A 15514-nucleotide genomic window follows, 5' to 3' on the forward strand; every position below is an offset into this window, starting at 1 on the left:
GGCTATTTAGAACACCGCACAATTCATACTATGAAGACATACATTGTTGAATCCTTTATGGGTTCATTTCTATCCAAAATTTAAGATGCGTTGTGAACATTGTCATCAAATAAAGTGGAACCTCTCACCTTTTTCTCCAAGCTCAATAAAATTGATCTCTGCAAGACAATCTCTTCACTTCTAGTATATGCACAAAATAACATTCAGACATGTTTGCTATTTCAAAAATCTTCCTCCTGTCTCCATCATTGTATTTCTGACATAATCATGCTGCACAAAGAAACACTAAGTTATGCGGTCATTCAAAGTACACCTCGAATCGGATCTATCACCTATTGTAAACAAAAAAGCATCATCCCTCAAATTGTGTCATTTTGTTGAACTACAGAAACTGCGAATAGTAGGATGGATTTATAAATAGACACGATCGACACTCCTCCCCAATTATGATGATCCGGTGGCATAAAACCTTTTACTTTTGAACCATCTTTCATATCCCTCACATAAATGATGAACGTTCATATTGCCTTTAAAGAGTCATGTTTGGAAATGAAGGGAACATGAAATCTTGAATATTGTTGCCAACGCCATGACTCGTTTGTGAAGATGTGCCATGGTCAGTCCAGTTCTGGTATGAATCCATGGTCCACACTTTTCCCAATGATCCCAAGTCTGAAACAGACAAAATAAGGAATCCATAGTCGACACTTGTACATCTGTTTTTACACAGGACTAACTAGAGCTTGTGCCTGATTCTATTTGATTGCTAAAGTAACATAGCTTATAAAATGAATACAACATGAGAAAAAAAAATATACCGAAGCTTGCAGTTGATTACCATATATTGAGGCGCTACAGATTACACTAAAAACTGTCCAAGAAAATAGCATAGAAAGGTTGCTCAAAATAAATAGTATGGCACAATGGCATAGAGGAATGTCACATAAGAATATAGTAAGCCCTGCAGTTTAGTTTCTATGCTTCTCTAATACTGAAAGCAATACCAAATATAACTGTATAGTTCTTTGAGAGTCATATAAAATGGCGGGGTCGCTTCAATATCCAATCATAATGCACGTGCCTCACTCAGAATTGCTACATGATTAGGTAATTATGCATGTAACCTTCGTTGTCCAGAACACAGGGGGCTGATGCCTATTAGAAATGGAATTGGCAAGATGCAGAGCCGCCTACTTGCCAACACCATCCAATGTGACATAAAAAATACAGAATAGAATCTTCATGAAACAAATCTGCAGACAATACCGAAACAAGAAAAATATCGAGTGGTGATAGAACTTTCGTTATATTTTGTTTGTACTTAAATATATCTGCACTTTCATTGTATTTTTTTTTGGATTACATAAAGAAAGTTTTGTGTGGGGACACATAAAAATATTAGTGTGCATTGTTATACTGACCGACTATTTTAGTTATTTTTGTTCTGCATCAAAGTTTTTTATGCTTCAAAGTCCGCCCCACCTTAAAATTATTTTGTCTCTCTGCCACTGAGTATCTGTGCGTGTACTATGTTAAAAGAATTAAAATAAAATACCCAATTAAAAAAAATCTGAAGTATCTCTCCCCATTGCTTCTCTTTTTCACCGAACCGGCAAACCCCAAGCCGACCACTCGCCTCACCCCTAAAAAAAAGGCAAACCCTAGCCCCACCTCACCGCCGCCGCCGCTTCGCCACGGACGAGGGCGAGAGCCGCGACTGGGCCGGGATGTAGTCAGACGCGCTCTCCACCTTATTCGGGAAGCTGGACGCGGCCGACCTCCTCACGGGAGCCAGGCAGGTCTGCCACGCCGCGCGTGGCGCCGTCTCGCTGACAGAGACACCACGCTGTGGCGTCGCGTCGACATGACCCACCATGGAGATATCCTGAAGGCCGGGGCCATGCCTGCGCCGCTGGCACCATGAAAGCCTTCTGTGCCGACACCTTCGTCACTGACTGCCTCCTCCGCTACATCTCCGACAGGTTGCGACATCTTTCCTCTTCACATGGTGGCCCAAATTGTTGCCATCTGTAGTGAGCTACAACCTACGAGGGGAGCAACGGCGTTTTTTGCTAGAACCAGGCTTCGCGGGTGCTTGATCCAGCGAATGCGTTTTAGCTAGATCGTCGTTGGCTTTTTGCTGGAATGGAGCGCCGTCCGACGACAAGGCGGCGAGCGGGGCTCTGGTTGTCCAATCCAAGCTGGGGACGGGCGGGTGCAGCGGCGCGCTGGGGCGCGCCCCCTCCTCTCTTTTTTCCTTTCCACCCTCTCGTGCGGGGTTGAAGACGAAACGTAGCTGATCCGATGGTTAGGAGTCAACACAACGACGCACGGGATGCTACCGGCACCTAGCGCTGCCCTTTTACAAATGTATATGTATTTTATTTCATACTTCCTTTGTTTTTATTTACTCTGCATATTACATTTGCTGAAGTCAAACTTCACGAAGTTTGACCAAGTTCATAGAAAACAATATAAACATTTACCATAACAAATTTATATGATGTGAAAGTACATTCAACAATGAATCTAATAGTATTGATTTGTTATTGTATATGTTAATACTTTGGTTTATAAACTTTATCAAAGTTTATAAAGATTGGCTTTGACCAAAACTAATACGCGAACTAAATAAAAATGAAGGGAGTATTTATCAATGCCAAATCTCTTTGAGGGAAAATTTAGCAATGCCAATTTGATGGTACCTAAATATGTTCGAGGGGCACAAATCTGTTTCTACATTAGCTGAGAAAAAATTGTTTCACTTCTCTTTCTCCCCGCTTACTTTTCTCACGTAAGGCCAACTCTAACGCACAAACCCAAACGGGCGTCTGTTTTATCCAGATTTCGTCCGTTTGGGGGTGGCAAACGGACACGCTTTGTCCGGATGCGGTCGTTTGGCCGTCAGTGCGCCCAAGGCCGCCGCATCCCAAATTGTCCTCCAAAAGGACTAGCAAATTTCACCCAAATCCATCCCGAATAGACATTGCAAAATAATTTAAAAACCTTAAATATTCACATAAACCGCCCAATTCTAGTCCAGCACATTCTTAAACATACTTCAAATTAAAATGACATAAAAAAAACTAGAAGCACGTTGCCGCCATGGCTGCCGTTGCCTTCAGTTGCCGCCGCCGTCATCGTCCTCGTTGCCTGTGAGGTTGATGTAGGGCGGCGGGGTGTCCATAGGTGGGGCGGCGGCCCCTGCCAGGTGGGAGGCGCGGACGGAGGCGGGTGCAGAGGCGCCTGCACCACCTCTTCCTGTGGCGGGGACGGTGATCGGACCTCAGCGTGCATGGGGCGGCGGTCCCTGCCAGGCGAGAGGCATGGGCGAAGGCGGCTGCACCACCTATTCTTGTGGAGGGGATAGTGACTAGGCCTCGCCGTGCACGAGCTCCTGTGTGCACGGGACCGTCTCCATCCAGAACCACTTCTGGCCGACCAGTGTCGGGTTCCATTGTGCGGGCTCCTCCTCCTCCTCCTGCTGCACGTCTTCCATGGCCTCCTCCTTCACCACGACGTTGAACTCTGAGGTGACGACGTCGCCGGCCGCGGAGAGGGCTATCATGTGTTCGAGGCCCTGCCACTGGGCCTCGTCGTGGGTGTGGAGGGAGTCCTCCATGACCCGCCTCACCAGCTCCTCCTCCTTTTCGGCTATCATCTGAGCGGGTGGTGGCTGGGACGGCGACGGGTATATGGCGTTGGTGTCATGTCGCGGACCAGCCTAAATCCACGTGGTTGGGGAGGGCTGGCAGTGCGCTCGCGGCGGGGCGGGGCTCGGAGCATGACCGACAAAGAACGATTGCCGACGTAGATCGTGCTTGTTGCGGAGCCACGTGTCCCACAACGGCGAGTCCACGGCGTACTTCCAGTCGTTGACGAGGTCCGTCGGCAGGCAGGCCCGACGGCGGGCGATCTCCTAGTGCCGAGTGTGGCCACTCACCGGGATCGGTGGGATGGGCACCTGATCCGCGGAGAGATGCCAGTTATTGGGGAGGTGCAAGTCACGCCATGGCAGTGGCGTGCCCGACTCCCAGTAACGCTTGCAAATCTCCGCCTTCACGTACGGCCTCATGCGAGGTCAGGCCACCGACGACGCGGTGTGGAATGCGGGTGCCGGAGGTGGAGGTGGAGGTGAAGGGGTGGAGCGGCGATAACGGCCGGAGGAAGAGCCGGCCTCGTGGTCGTGCCTACCCTTGCTGCCGGAGATTGAATGCCATCCGATGGTGGCCGGCGGCGAGGTGGAACTAGGGTTTGAAGAAGGCGAGCGTGTCGGTCTTCGAGGAGGCACGCATCGCCGGGAGTGAAAGTGTGGAGTCCCACCAGTCCACGGCTTCCACATTAAAAGGACCACCCGCGCGTGCGCTATAAATGTGGACGGTGGAGGTAGGTGGACGACTGCCACGCGGGCCTGAGGCGGGCGCGTAGGCATCCGTTCGACGTCCGTGTGAATGCAAACTAGACGCAAGTTTGCGTCGGAAATAGAGCGGGCCAGACGTCAAATAGATAAAAAAACGGATGTGGTCGCGCGTTGGGCCGTGCCGTCTGTCCGTTCGGGCCAAACAGACACACGCGGACCGCATGAGGTGGTGCGTTGGAGTTGGCATAACCCCCAAGCCGACCACTTGCCTATTCTTCCTCTCCTGGCAAACCCTAGCCCCACCTCACCGCCGCCGCTGCCTCGCCACCCATGGAGGAGGAGGAGGGCGAGAGCCGCGACTGGGCCGGGATGCAGTCAGACGCGCTCTCCACCATATTCGGGAAGCTGGACGCGGCCGACCTCCTCACGGGAGCCGGGCAGGTATGCCACGCGTGGCGCCGTCTCGCCGACAGCGACACCACGCTGTGGCGTCGCGTCGAGATGACCCACGATGGAGACGTCCTGGAGGCCGGGGCCATGGCCTGCGCCGCCGTCGACCGCGCCGCTGGCACCATGGAGGCCTTCTGGGCCGACACCTTCGTCACTGACCTCCTCCTCCGCTACATCGCAGACAGGTTGCGACATCTTTCCTCTTCCTCCTGTTACATACATGCCCATTTCTTTCTTGAGATTGCAAATAATTTCGTTGATTGGCTCTGATGACCAAATTTATATGTAAATGCGAGTCTCTGTTAGTTAGTACCTTTTTTGATCGTACTCCTCGTAAATTAAAACGCATATCTGTATCTTCTTAAGACATAAGCTGCTGGTGATATATGTTTGCTCTTGCTTAGAAAATGGACCTTTCTGCTGTTTGATTTGACAACCATTCTTCTGCATCCTTTTATTTCTGCAAGGAATTTGTTCTCTGTTTCAACCTCAAACCTTGTGGTGGCTTCTGATGTGAACCGTTGGTTTATCAAATTGGGGTTCACCAACACAAACGAACTTGTCTAAAATTTCTGAAATTGTGCAAGTGGTAATCAGTATTTCCTACAGAAGATTAGGTGTTGGTTAGGTTAAGATCAAATGGCATGCTGATAGCACGGGTGGGTTAATTGGCGCAAGATCAGTATATAGAGTATGTAAATATCCTTTCATTTCCTTATCTTTTCTGACAATTCTACTTTTAGTACCAAAAAAGCCTTTTGTAATAACCTAATAAAATTGGAGGGAGTAAAATGGCACTCAGCAGTAAAATGCTTAGAATATATCGCGGGAGTCTCTAGTGCTGTGTCTCTGTGTGACTCAATGTACCTTGGTAAACGCTGCTTGGCGCGTAGCTCGGGATAAAAATGGGAGCAACCCAGAAAATGTATATAGAGTAGAATAGTGAAGGTTTGTCATCCCAGAGTGAATTGACCTGTTCCTACTACTCTCTGCCAAAGTGCCAGTAGCAGGATTGCTGAGACTTACAAATATATGGATTGATCCCTAAAACATACAAGGGTAGGTGCGTTTCAGCATGGAGACTTCACAGGGCAAAAGGCCATCTGAATATTTTTGTTGGTTGACAGCAAATTACCTTCTCCTGTTGATTTACTTGCTGTAAAGGTCCAAGTATTCTTGAACTGTAGACCACAAATAATCACTTTAATGGTCTGAGCTGCATGGTTAACTAGCATTATATGTTATTAAATGTTTTTGAGTAGATGATAAGAGTCATACAGCTGACATGGTACATGTTCTACCTTCTGTATTAACTGGAGTGTAGAAGGAACACTTCAAAATAAAGATGTAGGTTGGCTCTGTGCTGATTGTGTGACTTCTGTGTGCAAAATAACCATTGTACTTAAAGGCTGGACGTTTTAGTGAGCCTGCACATTTCATTTAGTTAACTACACACTCGAATTGGTTCATATTTGTTGCACTGGGCCTCCTCTTCAACATTTCCTTCATACAAATTGTTGAAGGCCCTTTGCTGAGTGCACATTCCATACCCTTTGTGTAAATCTGTATCATGTAGTAATAACAATCAGTCAACAACTATGTAATAAAATAAATGTGTAACTGCTAACTGTTAGTAGCTACTTTCTGACATGGTATTGCAACTTCTATATCCCCTCTCTGAAGCAAGAAGCCTAAGCTGACCATTTTTTTTATATTCTTGTGGCCATCTTTTTTTTTTTGCGAAAAGGGTATGATTTTATTCCTCTGAAATAATGTTACAGTCCGCTAATACAAAGCAACCATCTTTTTGCTTGGTAAGCGTAGTGCTAGTCAGAGTTCATATTTTCTTTTCGTTGTGTTGATCTGTTGGTGCATTGAAATAAAGTGATCTCAGTTTTATTGATGATGATTGAATTTGCTGGATATACCAAGTTCGATATCTACCAGAAGCATGGTGTCATAGGCTTGGGGTATAAAGGTTTTGGTTGAGCGAAGATTCTGATTGTGGCTGATAGGACTATAGGAGGGACGAAACTGTACACCTCGTTTACCCATGGTTTTTGAGCAGAGAGAGAAAGAGTGGCCGGCGTGATAGGAGTAGAAAGTAAGGAACTCTCTTCTTGGACCACACGTCATTAGCGGAACCTAGTTTAGGCTTGAATTTGCGCCTGCTGTAGGGCGGACGCGACCTGACACATGTTTCATTGCCCTCTTCTGCTCTTCTTCTCATCGTTTGACTGAATGTGATATGTAGAACACACAGTATCAAGTCATGTGGTACTTTGTTAGAACTGCACGTTAAAGTTCATTTGCATGTGACTGCAGTTATCAACCTTTTTGAAGATTATGATGAGTCCAACATCATAGAATGTTTTGTTTTCACATGGATTTCAATTGGTTATGTTGTTCCAGTGATATTTCTCATTGTAAGCTTGGAAAGCATGTTTCGATTTGATATAGCTTAAATGTTTGAGCTGGTTAAAAACTTACCATGTCTCAATGCAGATCATTCTCATTGAAGAGCCTTCAAATCAGCTTTTGTGATAAAGTATCTGATAAAGGGTTGGCAGAGGCAATTAATCTCCTTCCTCAGCTTGAAGAACTGGATATTTCGTTCTGCTCATTGTATGGCAATTTTTGCGAGTTAGTTGACAAAAGCCGCTCACAACTGAAATGCTTTAGGCTAAATGAACGCTGGGCTGATTTTCATAAGCGGTTTGATGCAGCCTATGAGCGCATGGAGATTGACCCAGAAGCATCATGGATTGCTAACAGTATGCCTCGTCTCCAAGTCCTTCAGTTGATTGGCAGCGAGATAACTAATGATGGACTGATGGCAATCCTTGACCATTGCCCTCACCTTGAATCACTTGACATACGCATGTGTTACAACCTCCAAATTGATGATGCAATGAAATCAAAGTGTGCTAGAATTAGAAACCTTAAGCTTCCTCATGATTCCATCTCTGATTTCAAGTACTGGGCCTATGTTGACAGTGAGGATTACAGTGAGGATTACTCTGGTTCTGATTTTGAGGTTGATATGCACGATGATTTGCTGGATGTGGTCATGGATGATGATGATGATGATGCTGATGGTGAATTCAATTATGTGGATGATTATGATGATGTCGGCTCAGAATCTGCCATGTATGATGATGTCGATGACACCTAAACGGTGACCATGGGCTTTCACTTTGGTGGGATTTGGAGCTGAAATGATGTGCTGTTCACCTGTTGTTGAATGAAATCCTTGAAGTGGGGTTCGAGCACTCTGTTATGTGTGATTCTCTTGTGTTCGTGTCACCTGTTTGTTTCTCACATTTTTTGCAAGAAACTAATCCATCCTCTTGCTGTGAGACTGGGTTGTTCGATTATCACTCTTTTGACTTGTAGTTTGTGCTGCCTTGTGACTTGTCATGGAATTGGATTCTTGTAATGAAGTATGGCACCCCTGTTATGATTTAGGTTTCTTTGTGTTTGCCCCCATCGTGGCCACTGAATCCTCTCAAAATGGCGCAATGCCATAGACGTCGGTGGCCAGCAAAGACCGCAAGCTCGTCGTAGTTGCTTGCAATAATGGGATGTTGTCTCGTGCGCTCAGTCGCAATAGGCAGCCATTATTTGGTTTGTCACATGGAGTAGCTCAAGTGGAACACTAGAAATGGTTATTATTTGATTTGGAATATATCTGTGCAACACTAGAAAAGGTTGGCGTTGCACATCCTTTATGCTAGATTGAACCATGTAGTTAGAAACATACTTATCTCCCATGGAGCGTTTCCTTATTTGCCCTGCCTCTTGGCTGACATAATAGGCGGGTGTTTTTGGATGGATTAATCCTAGTCTAGATGGTTAGAAGAATAGTAGAATTCCTGCCTAAAGCTTGTAGAGATCAAACATATTCTGTGTGTCACCAGTCACTTGCGGAAGGCAAAGCTGATTTAACCATGCGCGTGGTTCATTTTCTCATATCGAGATGTTCTCAGTTTAAGATATCTGATATATGTTCATCACAGAATCATAATTTATCAAAATATCATTTGTTTAAGATATCTGATGTATGTTCATCACAGAATCATTATTTATCAAAATATCATATGATCGACCATAAAGGATAATCAGGTTCGAAAATACACAAAAAAACATACTAAGTTGATATAACCCACATGGATTGCTCAGAACATATGAGCTGCACATAAGAATCCTACCAAGACCTCCTCTTACTTGGGGTGAAGATTAACATAATCACGGGGACCATATACCTCAAATAATTCAGCTAAAATGCTATTCTTCCTTCTCGGGTTGCATCCCATGTCCTGACATAGTTGATCATTGTACCAGATGTGAAGTAGCCCAATACAGGACCTCCTGAAGTAGACACGAGAATAGCGCTTCATGAACTTCTCCCACTCAAGGATATCACTCTGCATTGCTTTCACACTTGGTAATTTGAATCCACCATCAATGAAATGTGCCATCCATTTGGCCCGAATTTCTGCAGTGTACAGATTCGCCAAACTCTCTGAATAACCGAGGACCGCGAGCTGTGGAATCTTAGGATGTATGCACTCCCTGAATAAAAAAAAAATGAAGAGTATATTCAATAACCTGATCTAGATTGGAAATCAGGTACACATGTACACAAAAGCCAGGTAGCAATAGTAAAGTAACCTGTAGAGAGGTACCGTCGAGGATGTTGGCCCAACTGCAATACTCTGAAAGTATTCTGAAGTAAACATGTTTGTGATCTTTTGGTCTCCCTTGAATCCCGTTCCGAAGATCACTATATCGCTCTTTATCGGCGAAGATTCACCTTCAACAAGTACACCTTCCTTGCAGAAGCTAAAGGTCTTGGACTTCTTCAGAACAATGCTGCCTTCGTCTAGTCTCTTGTAGTGATCCTTTGGTGTAATGGCAATCAAGCATGTCGCTAGTGCCTCAAAGAAGCTATGCTCAGGCACCATGTCATGCTTCTTCATGGGGATGGAGTAGTAGCTCTCAGCAAACTTTGAGAATAACCACCTCTATTCATATACAAACAAGAATTAAGCGTATGTCGATTTAGTTTGAAACCTAAGTGTAAATTACATCAACGCAAAATAACATGCTGACTTTCAGTACCAGGGGAGTCAAGATGGTGGCCAAGAGCCATAGGAGGAAGCCCTCGCCGGGCTTGTGAATGAGGAATTCAGAGAAGCGATTTAGATACAAGTTTGATATAGGAAAACCCCAAGCATAGTAGCTTGGTATGATCCAGTGCTTTGTTCGGACAACCATTGTACACGGATGTTCAGTACCTGCAGGACCAGTAAGTTTTATCTAAGTTCTCATCCAGGATAAATGTTAGAATTCAGGCAATGTAATAATGACAGACAATGTACACAATTTCATCGAATTGCTAAAAACGGCCCTATTGTTTGTCATACCAACAAAAATCGTGAGAACTTATAGTTACTTCTGCGCAAGGGAGAAATAAATTATAGCCGTAGGATTGTGTACCATTTACATCTGCACATTCAGCGGCTACGTCAAGGGCTGATTTCAAGTAGCCAATGACAGTTACGCGCTTGCCCTTTAACATCTCATTAGCTTTCTTGGTGCCCATTTTGGCATAATCCATGGTGTGGATCACCTGCCCATCAAATTCTTCTGGACCTTTGCCTGGAGGGAATGTGGGTATGTTGGGCACACCGCTAAACCTCCCAATACAAAGGACCACAAAGTCTGCCACGTGTATCTGGGGATAGGAAAAATATGATGCATCTAATATATCATTATCTTCACTGATTGAAAAGGGACATTACAAGCTAGGGGTTGGAAAATTGATGGAAGCAAAGTGGTTTTCACTTTCAGTTTCAGAAATCTTTTAGCAACAACAGTGATATCGGTTCGCATTTTGGTTGAAGGACTGAAACAGTAGGATTTAACCAAATTTTTTTGTTGAAAAATATTTAATAAGATATTTGAATTGATGTGTACTACTGAAATTGCTTATGTATTTTGGCCGAAAGCTAAATATTTCACTTTCTACTAAAATTCAATTAATTTCATCTAAATCTCATTGACCGTGAAAACCATACAAACACGGTCGACAGAGGCATGGATGATGGATCAACTAGGTAGTACTTCATCTAGAAAAACTCTAGTTCGTCGATCAATCCATATCTGTACCTCGATGTTGCCCTCGGCGTTGGCCACGTTGAGACGCCACTCACCCTCGCCAGAACCAAACGCCTCGCCGCACCCGGCCCACTCCTCCCACTCCACCACCTCCTCCTCACCGACGCCGACATACTCCATTCCGACCACCCGGTGACCAAACCTGACGCAATCGAGCACGCCGAAGTGGCGGGCATAGGCGTCGAGGTAGTCGGCGACCTGGCGGCGGTCCGGGAAGACCTCCGTCACGGACTCCGGCCACGGGAAGTCGGAGAACTGGTACATGGGCCGCTCCGACTGCAGCGACGTGCAGTCCGGGGCGCGCGCCCACACGCCGCCCAGGAGCTTGTCCGCCTCGAAGACCGCCGGCCGGCAGCCGCGCTCCAGCAGGTGCTTGCACGCCGTCAGCCCGCTCACGCCGGCTCCGATGATGGCCACCCTCTTCTTCTCCATTGCGGCCACTGCTAGTTTACGAGTAGGAGCGTGTGTGTTTGATGGTGTGGCTAGATGGTGGTCATATATGTGGCCAGAGAGCAGTTTTGCACCACGTGCTTTGTTGAAATTCTTGGATTTGGATAACATATTTAAAGCACCGCGCCATTCGATCTGACGTGTTATTTTTGTTATCATTCGTCCCGAGTCCACTCTTAGTCTTTGCTGAGCAAATATGGCATCAATTGTCCAGCCACGATGATAGGCCTTGTCGCTGAAGAAACCGTGGCACGTGTATACGTTGCATGTGTTGCATGTAGCACGTACCAGGCCACGCACATGTATATATACGTGTACGATATGTAGCACACTCGAGAAATTATCGATAGGCAGTGAGTGCTCCACAGTGCAGATTAAGCTATTAAAAAAGTCTGTCTAGGACAGATGTATCCTAATTATTTCACATGAGAGAGTGACTCAATCAAAAATAAAATAATAAAATACCCACACAGATTTTCGCATAAAATCAATGACATATAACTTAGGTATGTAACACCTAGAACACATCTAGATGTGTTTTAACAAAATTGATAAGAAAAAGAAACGAAAAGCTATGAGAACTCTTTAGATCATGAATTTAGTACGAAAAGATGCATCCAGCACACTGTAAACTTATTCTTTTTGAAAAGTAGAGTAAGCCCTGGCCTCTGCATTGAGTGATGTGTTAGCTTCCTGTAATCTCTGTTGTCATGATGGTTAGTTTAGTTTTCTGTTAATAATGCATGGCCGCATGTGGCGCGTGCAAGTAGCTAGGACGGACGTGCTGCACTCTGCACACGATCCCGCGTTTTACCTGTTCTCCCGATCCGCAAAAGCTGTGAGACGAGGCTGTGGGATGGCGCAGCAAAATCGGATCATAGCCGGCGGATCGGGAGGTAGCTAGCTAGTAGTCAACTGCTGTAACAAGAGATATAGCAGAGAGCAATAACAGAAAACGCTGCAACTTTCAGTGCGGCACAAAAACCACTGTCGTTCGTCTCCACCTCTCCTCTGAACTTCTTCAGAATTGCAGTTACTGTAGCGATTCCGGCAACAACAGTTGGCATCAGAGCAGCAGGTGTTTGATCTTGCGCCTGGTTGATCGAGTGGTGTTTGATCCACTGCGGTCATGTCGGACTCGGAAACGGAGGAGAAGAAGAGCAAGACACCGTCGTCCAAGGCGCCGCTCGCGCGCCTCACCGGCAGCGGCAGCGGCGAGCTCCGTGTGGTGGAGCGCGTCGTGCGCGAGGAGACGGGGACGTCGATGATGCTGACGCGCACCAACTACCAGGAGTGGGCGCTGGTGATGCAGGTCAAGCTGCAGGTCGCCCGCGTCTGGTGTGCGGTGACCGACGACGCCGCCGACGAGAACGATGACCGGCGTGCGCTACAGATCCTTCTGACCGGCGTCCCGCCGGAGATGCTGCGCGTGCTGGCCGCCAAGGACACGGCGAAGAAGGCGTGGGAGACAATCAAGACCATGCGCATGGGCAGCGAGCGCGCCCGCGAGGCCAAGGCGCAGGTGCGCCGGCGGGAGTTCGAAGATCTCAGGTTCAAGGACGGCGAGTCCGTCGAGGATTTCGGGTTGCGGCTTTCGGCCCTAGTCGCCGATCTGGAGCTGTACGGCGACCCGGTCTCCGAGCACAAGGCGGTCCAGAAATTCCTTCACGTGGTGCCGCGGCGGTACCGCCCGATGGCCATGGCGATTGAGTCCCTGATCGATCTGAAAACCATGACCATCGAGGAGCTCGTCGGCCGCCTTTCCGCCTGCGAGGACCACTACGACCTCGACAATGGAGCGCAGAACGCCGGGCGCCTCTTGCTCACTCATGAGGAGTGGCTGGCCCGCGAGAAGGCGGGCGGCGGCGGAGGCTCGTCGTCAGGCGGTGGCGGCGGCAACACCGGCAACAGCAAGGCGCCCGGCAAGGCCAAGGCCCAGGGCGCTGGCAAGAGCGCGCCGGGGAACGCCGGGGCAGGCGGCTCTGGCGGATCCGGCGGCAAGAGAAAGAAAGGAAAGTGCCACCACTGTGGCATCCCAGGGCACTGGAAGAAAGAGTGCAGGACTTGGCTGCGGGAGCAGGAGCAAGCCGGCAAGCAAGAACAGGCCAATTTAGTGCGCGCCGGCGACGAACACGACCAGGGCCTGTTCATGGCCATGGTCACCGGCATCAGCACGCCCACGTCGTCGCGCCGCAGGCCATCTACCTCAACGAGGAGAAGCTCGTCCCAGTGCCGTCGCCGGAGGGCGTATGCTACTTCGACACAGGGGCGAGCAGCCACATGACCGGTGAGCGGCACGTGTTCGCGACGCTGGACGAGACCGTGCATGGCACTGTCAAGTTCGGGGACGGATCGACCGTGGCGATACGCGGACGTGGTTCCGTCGTGTTCCGCGGCCAGAGTGGAGACCAGCAGGCACTCACTGGGTGTTCTACATCCCAAGCCTGCGGAGTAACATACTCTCCGTGGGTCAGCTCGATGAGGGCGGGTGCACGGTCGACATCATGACGATCCAGGATCCAGCGCGGCGTGTTCTAGCCCGTGTCAAGCGCACGGCGACGTGCCTGTACACCGGCGTACTCACGATCGACACGCCCACTTGTTTGCTCTCGAAGAGTGACGACGTGACCTCGCGCTGGCATGTGCGCCTGGGTCATCTTCACTTCCGGGCGCTGCGCGCCATGTCCACCAAGGGCATGGTCAAGGGCATGCCAGAGATTGACCGCGTGGTGGAATACTGCGACGGCTGCGTACTTGGGAAACAACACAGATCGCCGTTCCCGCGGGCCACAACGTATCGAGCGGAGAAAGGGCTGGAGCTCGTCCACACCGACTTGTGCGGCCCGATATCGCCGGCGACACCGAGAGGTAACAAGTACTTTATCCTCGTCGTTGATGATCATAGCCGCTATATGTGGGTGGAGCTTCTGAAGTCGAAAGACGAGGCGCTCGAGCGCTTCAAAAGGATCAAGACCATGGCCGAGGCGGAGGGCCAGTGCAAACTGCGCGCGTTCCGCTCGGACCGGGGCAGCGAGTTCAACTCCGGCGAGTTCGCGGAGTTCTGCATCAACCATGGCGTCAAGCACTACACCACAGCCCCGTACACGCCCCAGCAGAACGGGGTTGTCGAGCGCCGCAACCAAACCATCGTCGAGATGGCGCGGTCCATGCTGAAAAGCACGGCCATGCCGGCGCTCTTCTGGGCGGAGGCGGTGAGGACGGCTGTGTACATCCTCAACAGGACGCCGACGAGGAGTCTCACCGGAGTGACGCCATACGAGGCGTGGCGCGGACGACCGCCCATTGTGCAGCACATGCGTACATTTGGTTGCATGGTGCATGTCAAGAGAATCGGCCCCGGCGTCACAAAACTCTCTGACCGCTCAACGCCCATGGTGTTCGTTGGCTACGAGGAAGGTACAAAAGGGTACAGGGTGTATGATCCCACTACTAACAAGGTGCAGGTGACGCGTGATGTGCTGTTTGAGGAAAGCAGGGCTTGGAACTAGGAGGCACACAGCGCTCCGAGCGTGGTCACCGCACCACGCACGTTCACCGTCGAGTACATCACCGAGCACGGCGCCACGAAGGTTGACACGGGAGAGGCGTTCGCCTGTACGCCGTGCTCCGTTACGGCCACGGCGCCCGTGACGCCAACGCCATGCACTCCTGCATGACGCCGGGCCCTCCACTCCAGCAGCACACCCAGCTTCGCCGGCCTTGAGCACACCCGTGGCGACTTGAGACTCGAAGTAGGCCACACCACTCACGCACGATGACGGGTGCGACGTGGAGAGTGGACAGCCACGCCGCTACCGGCGCATGTCCGGGGTGATGGCTGAAACAGAGGATGAGGCCGTCTACGATCAGTTCGACAGCTGCTTGCTCGTGCGCTGTCTGTTCAGCGCCGAGGAGCCGCGAGACGTGGATGAGGCCCTCACGGACAAGGCATGGAAGGGCGCCATGGACAGCGAGATGCAGTCCATCATCAACAACAAGACCTGGGAACTTGTCTCGCTGCCTGCCGGACACAAGGCGATCGGCCTCAAGTGGGTGTACCGGGTCAAGCGC

General features: G+C 49.0%; 2 protein-coding genes across 2 annotated transcripts; one reads left to right on the forward strand and one right to left on the reverse strand.

Moving 5' to 3' along the window:
- Positions 1 to 4542: 4542 nt before the first annotated feature.
- On the forward strand, positions 4543 to 8291 carry LOC123048496 (putative F-box/LRR-repeat protein 23). Its single transcript, XM_044471585.1, has 2 exons — positions 4543 to 4995; positions 7316 to 8291. Exons 1-2 carry the CDS (start codon positions 4691 to 4693, stop codon positions 7983 to 7985), a joined length of 975 nt encoding a protein of 324 aa, XP_044327520.1. The 5' UTR covers positions 4543 to 4690; the 3' UTR covers positions 7986 to 8291.
- A 551-nt stretch (positions 8292 to 8842) lies between these two features.
- Positions 8843 to 11452, reverse strand: LOC123048497 (probable flavin-containing monooxygenase 1). The gene is made up of 5 exons (XM_044471586.1): positions 10985 to 11452; positions 10313 to 10550; positions 9935 to 10110; positions 9485 to 9837; positions 8843 to 9385 (listed from the first exon to the last, which is right to left on the reverse strand). Exons 1-5 carry the CDS (start codon positions 11423 to 11425, stop codon positions 9034 to 9036), a joined length of 1560 nt encoding a protein of 519 aa, XP_044327521.1. The 5' UTR covers positions 11426 to 11452; the 3' UTR covers positions 8843 to 9033.
- Positions 11453 to 15514: the final 4062 nt, after the last annotated feature.

This window comes from Triticum aestivum, chromosome 2D, assembly GCF_018294505.1.
Source record: "Triticum aestivum cultivar Chinese Spring chromosome 2D, IWGSC CS RefSeq v2.1, whole genome shotgun sequence".
Lineage (NCBI taxonomy): Eukaryota > Viridiplantae > Streptophyta > Magnoliopsida > Poales > Poaceae > Triticum > Triticum aestivum.

Coding starts and splice junctions, on each gene's coding strand:
- LOC123048496 (XM_044471585.1), top strand. CDS start 4,691: ATGGAGGAGGAGGAGGGCGAGAGCCGCGACTGGGCCGGGATGCAGTCA. Junction 4,996..7,315: donor CTCCGCTACATCGCAGACAG/GTTGCGACATCT, acceptor GTCTCAATGCAG/ATCATTCTCATTGAAGAGCC.
- LOC123048497 (XM_044471586.1), bottom strand. CDS start 11,425: ATGGAGAAGAAGAGGGTGGCCATCATCGGAGCCGGCGTGAGCGGGCTG. Junction 10,111..10,312: donor TGAATGTGCAGATGTAAATG/GTACACAATCCT, acceptor CTGGTCCTGCAG/GTACTGAACATCCGTGTACA. Junction 9,838..9,934: donor CCACCATCTTGACTCCCCTG/GTACTGAAAGTC, acceptor GTATATGAATAG/AGGTGGTTATTCTCAAAGTT.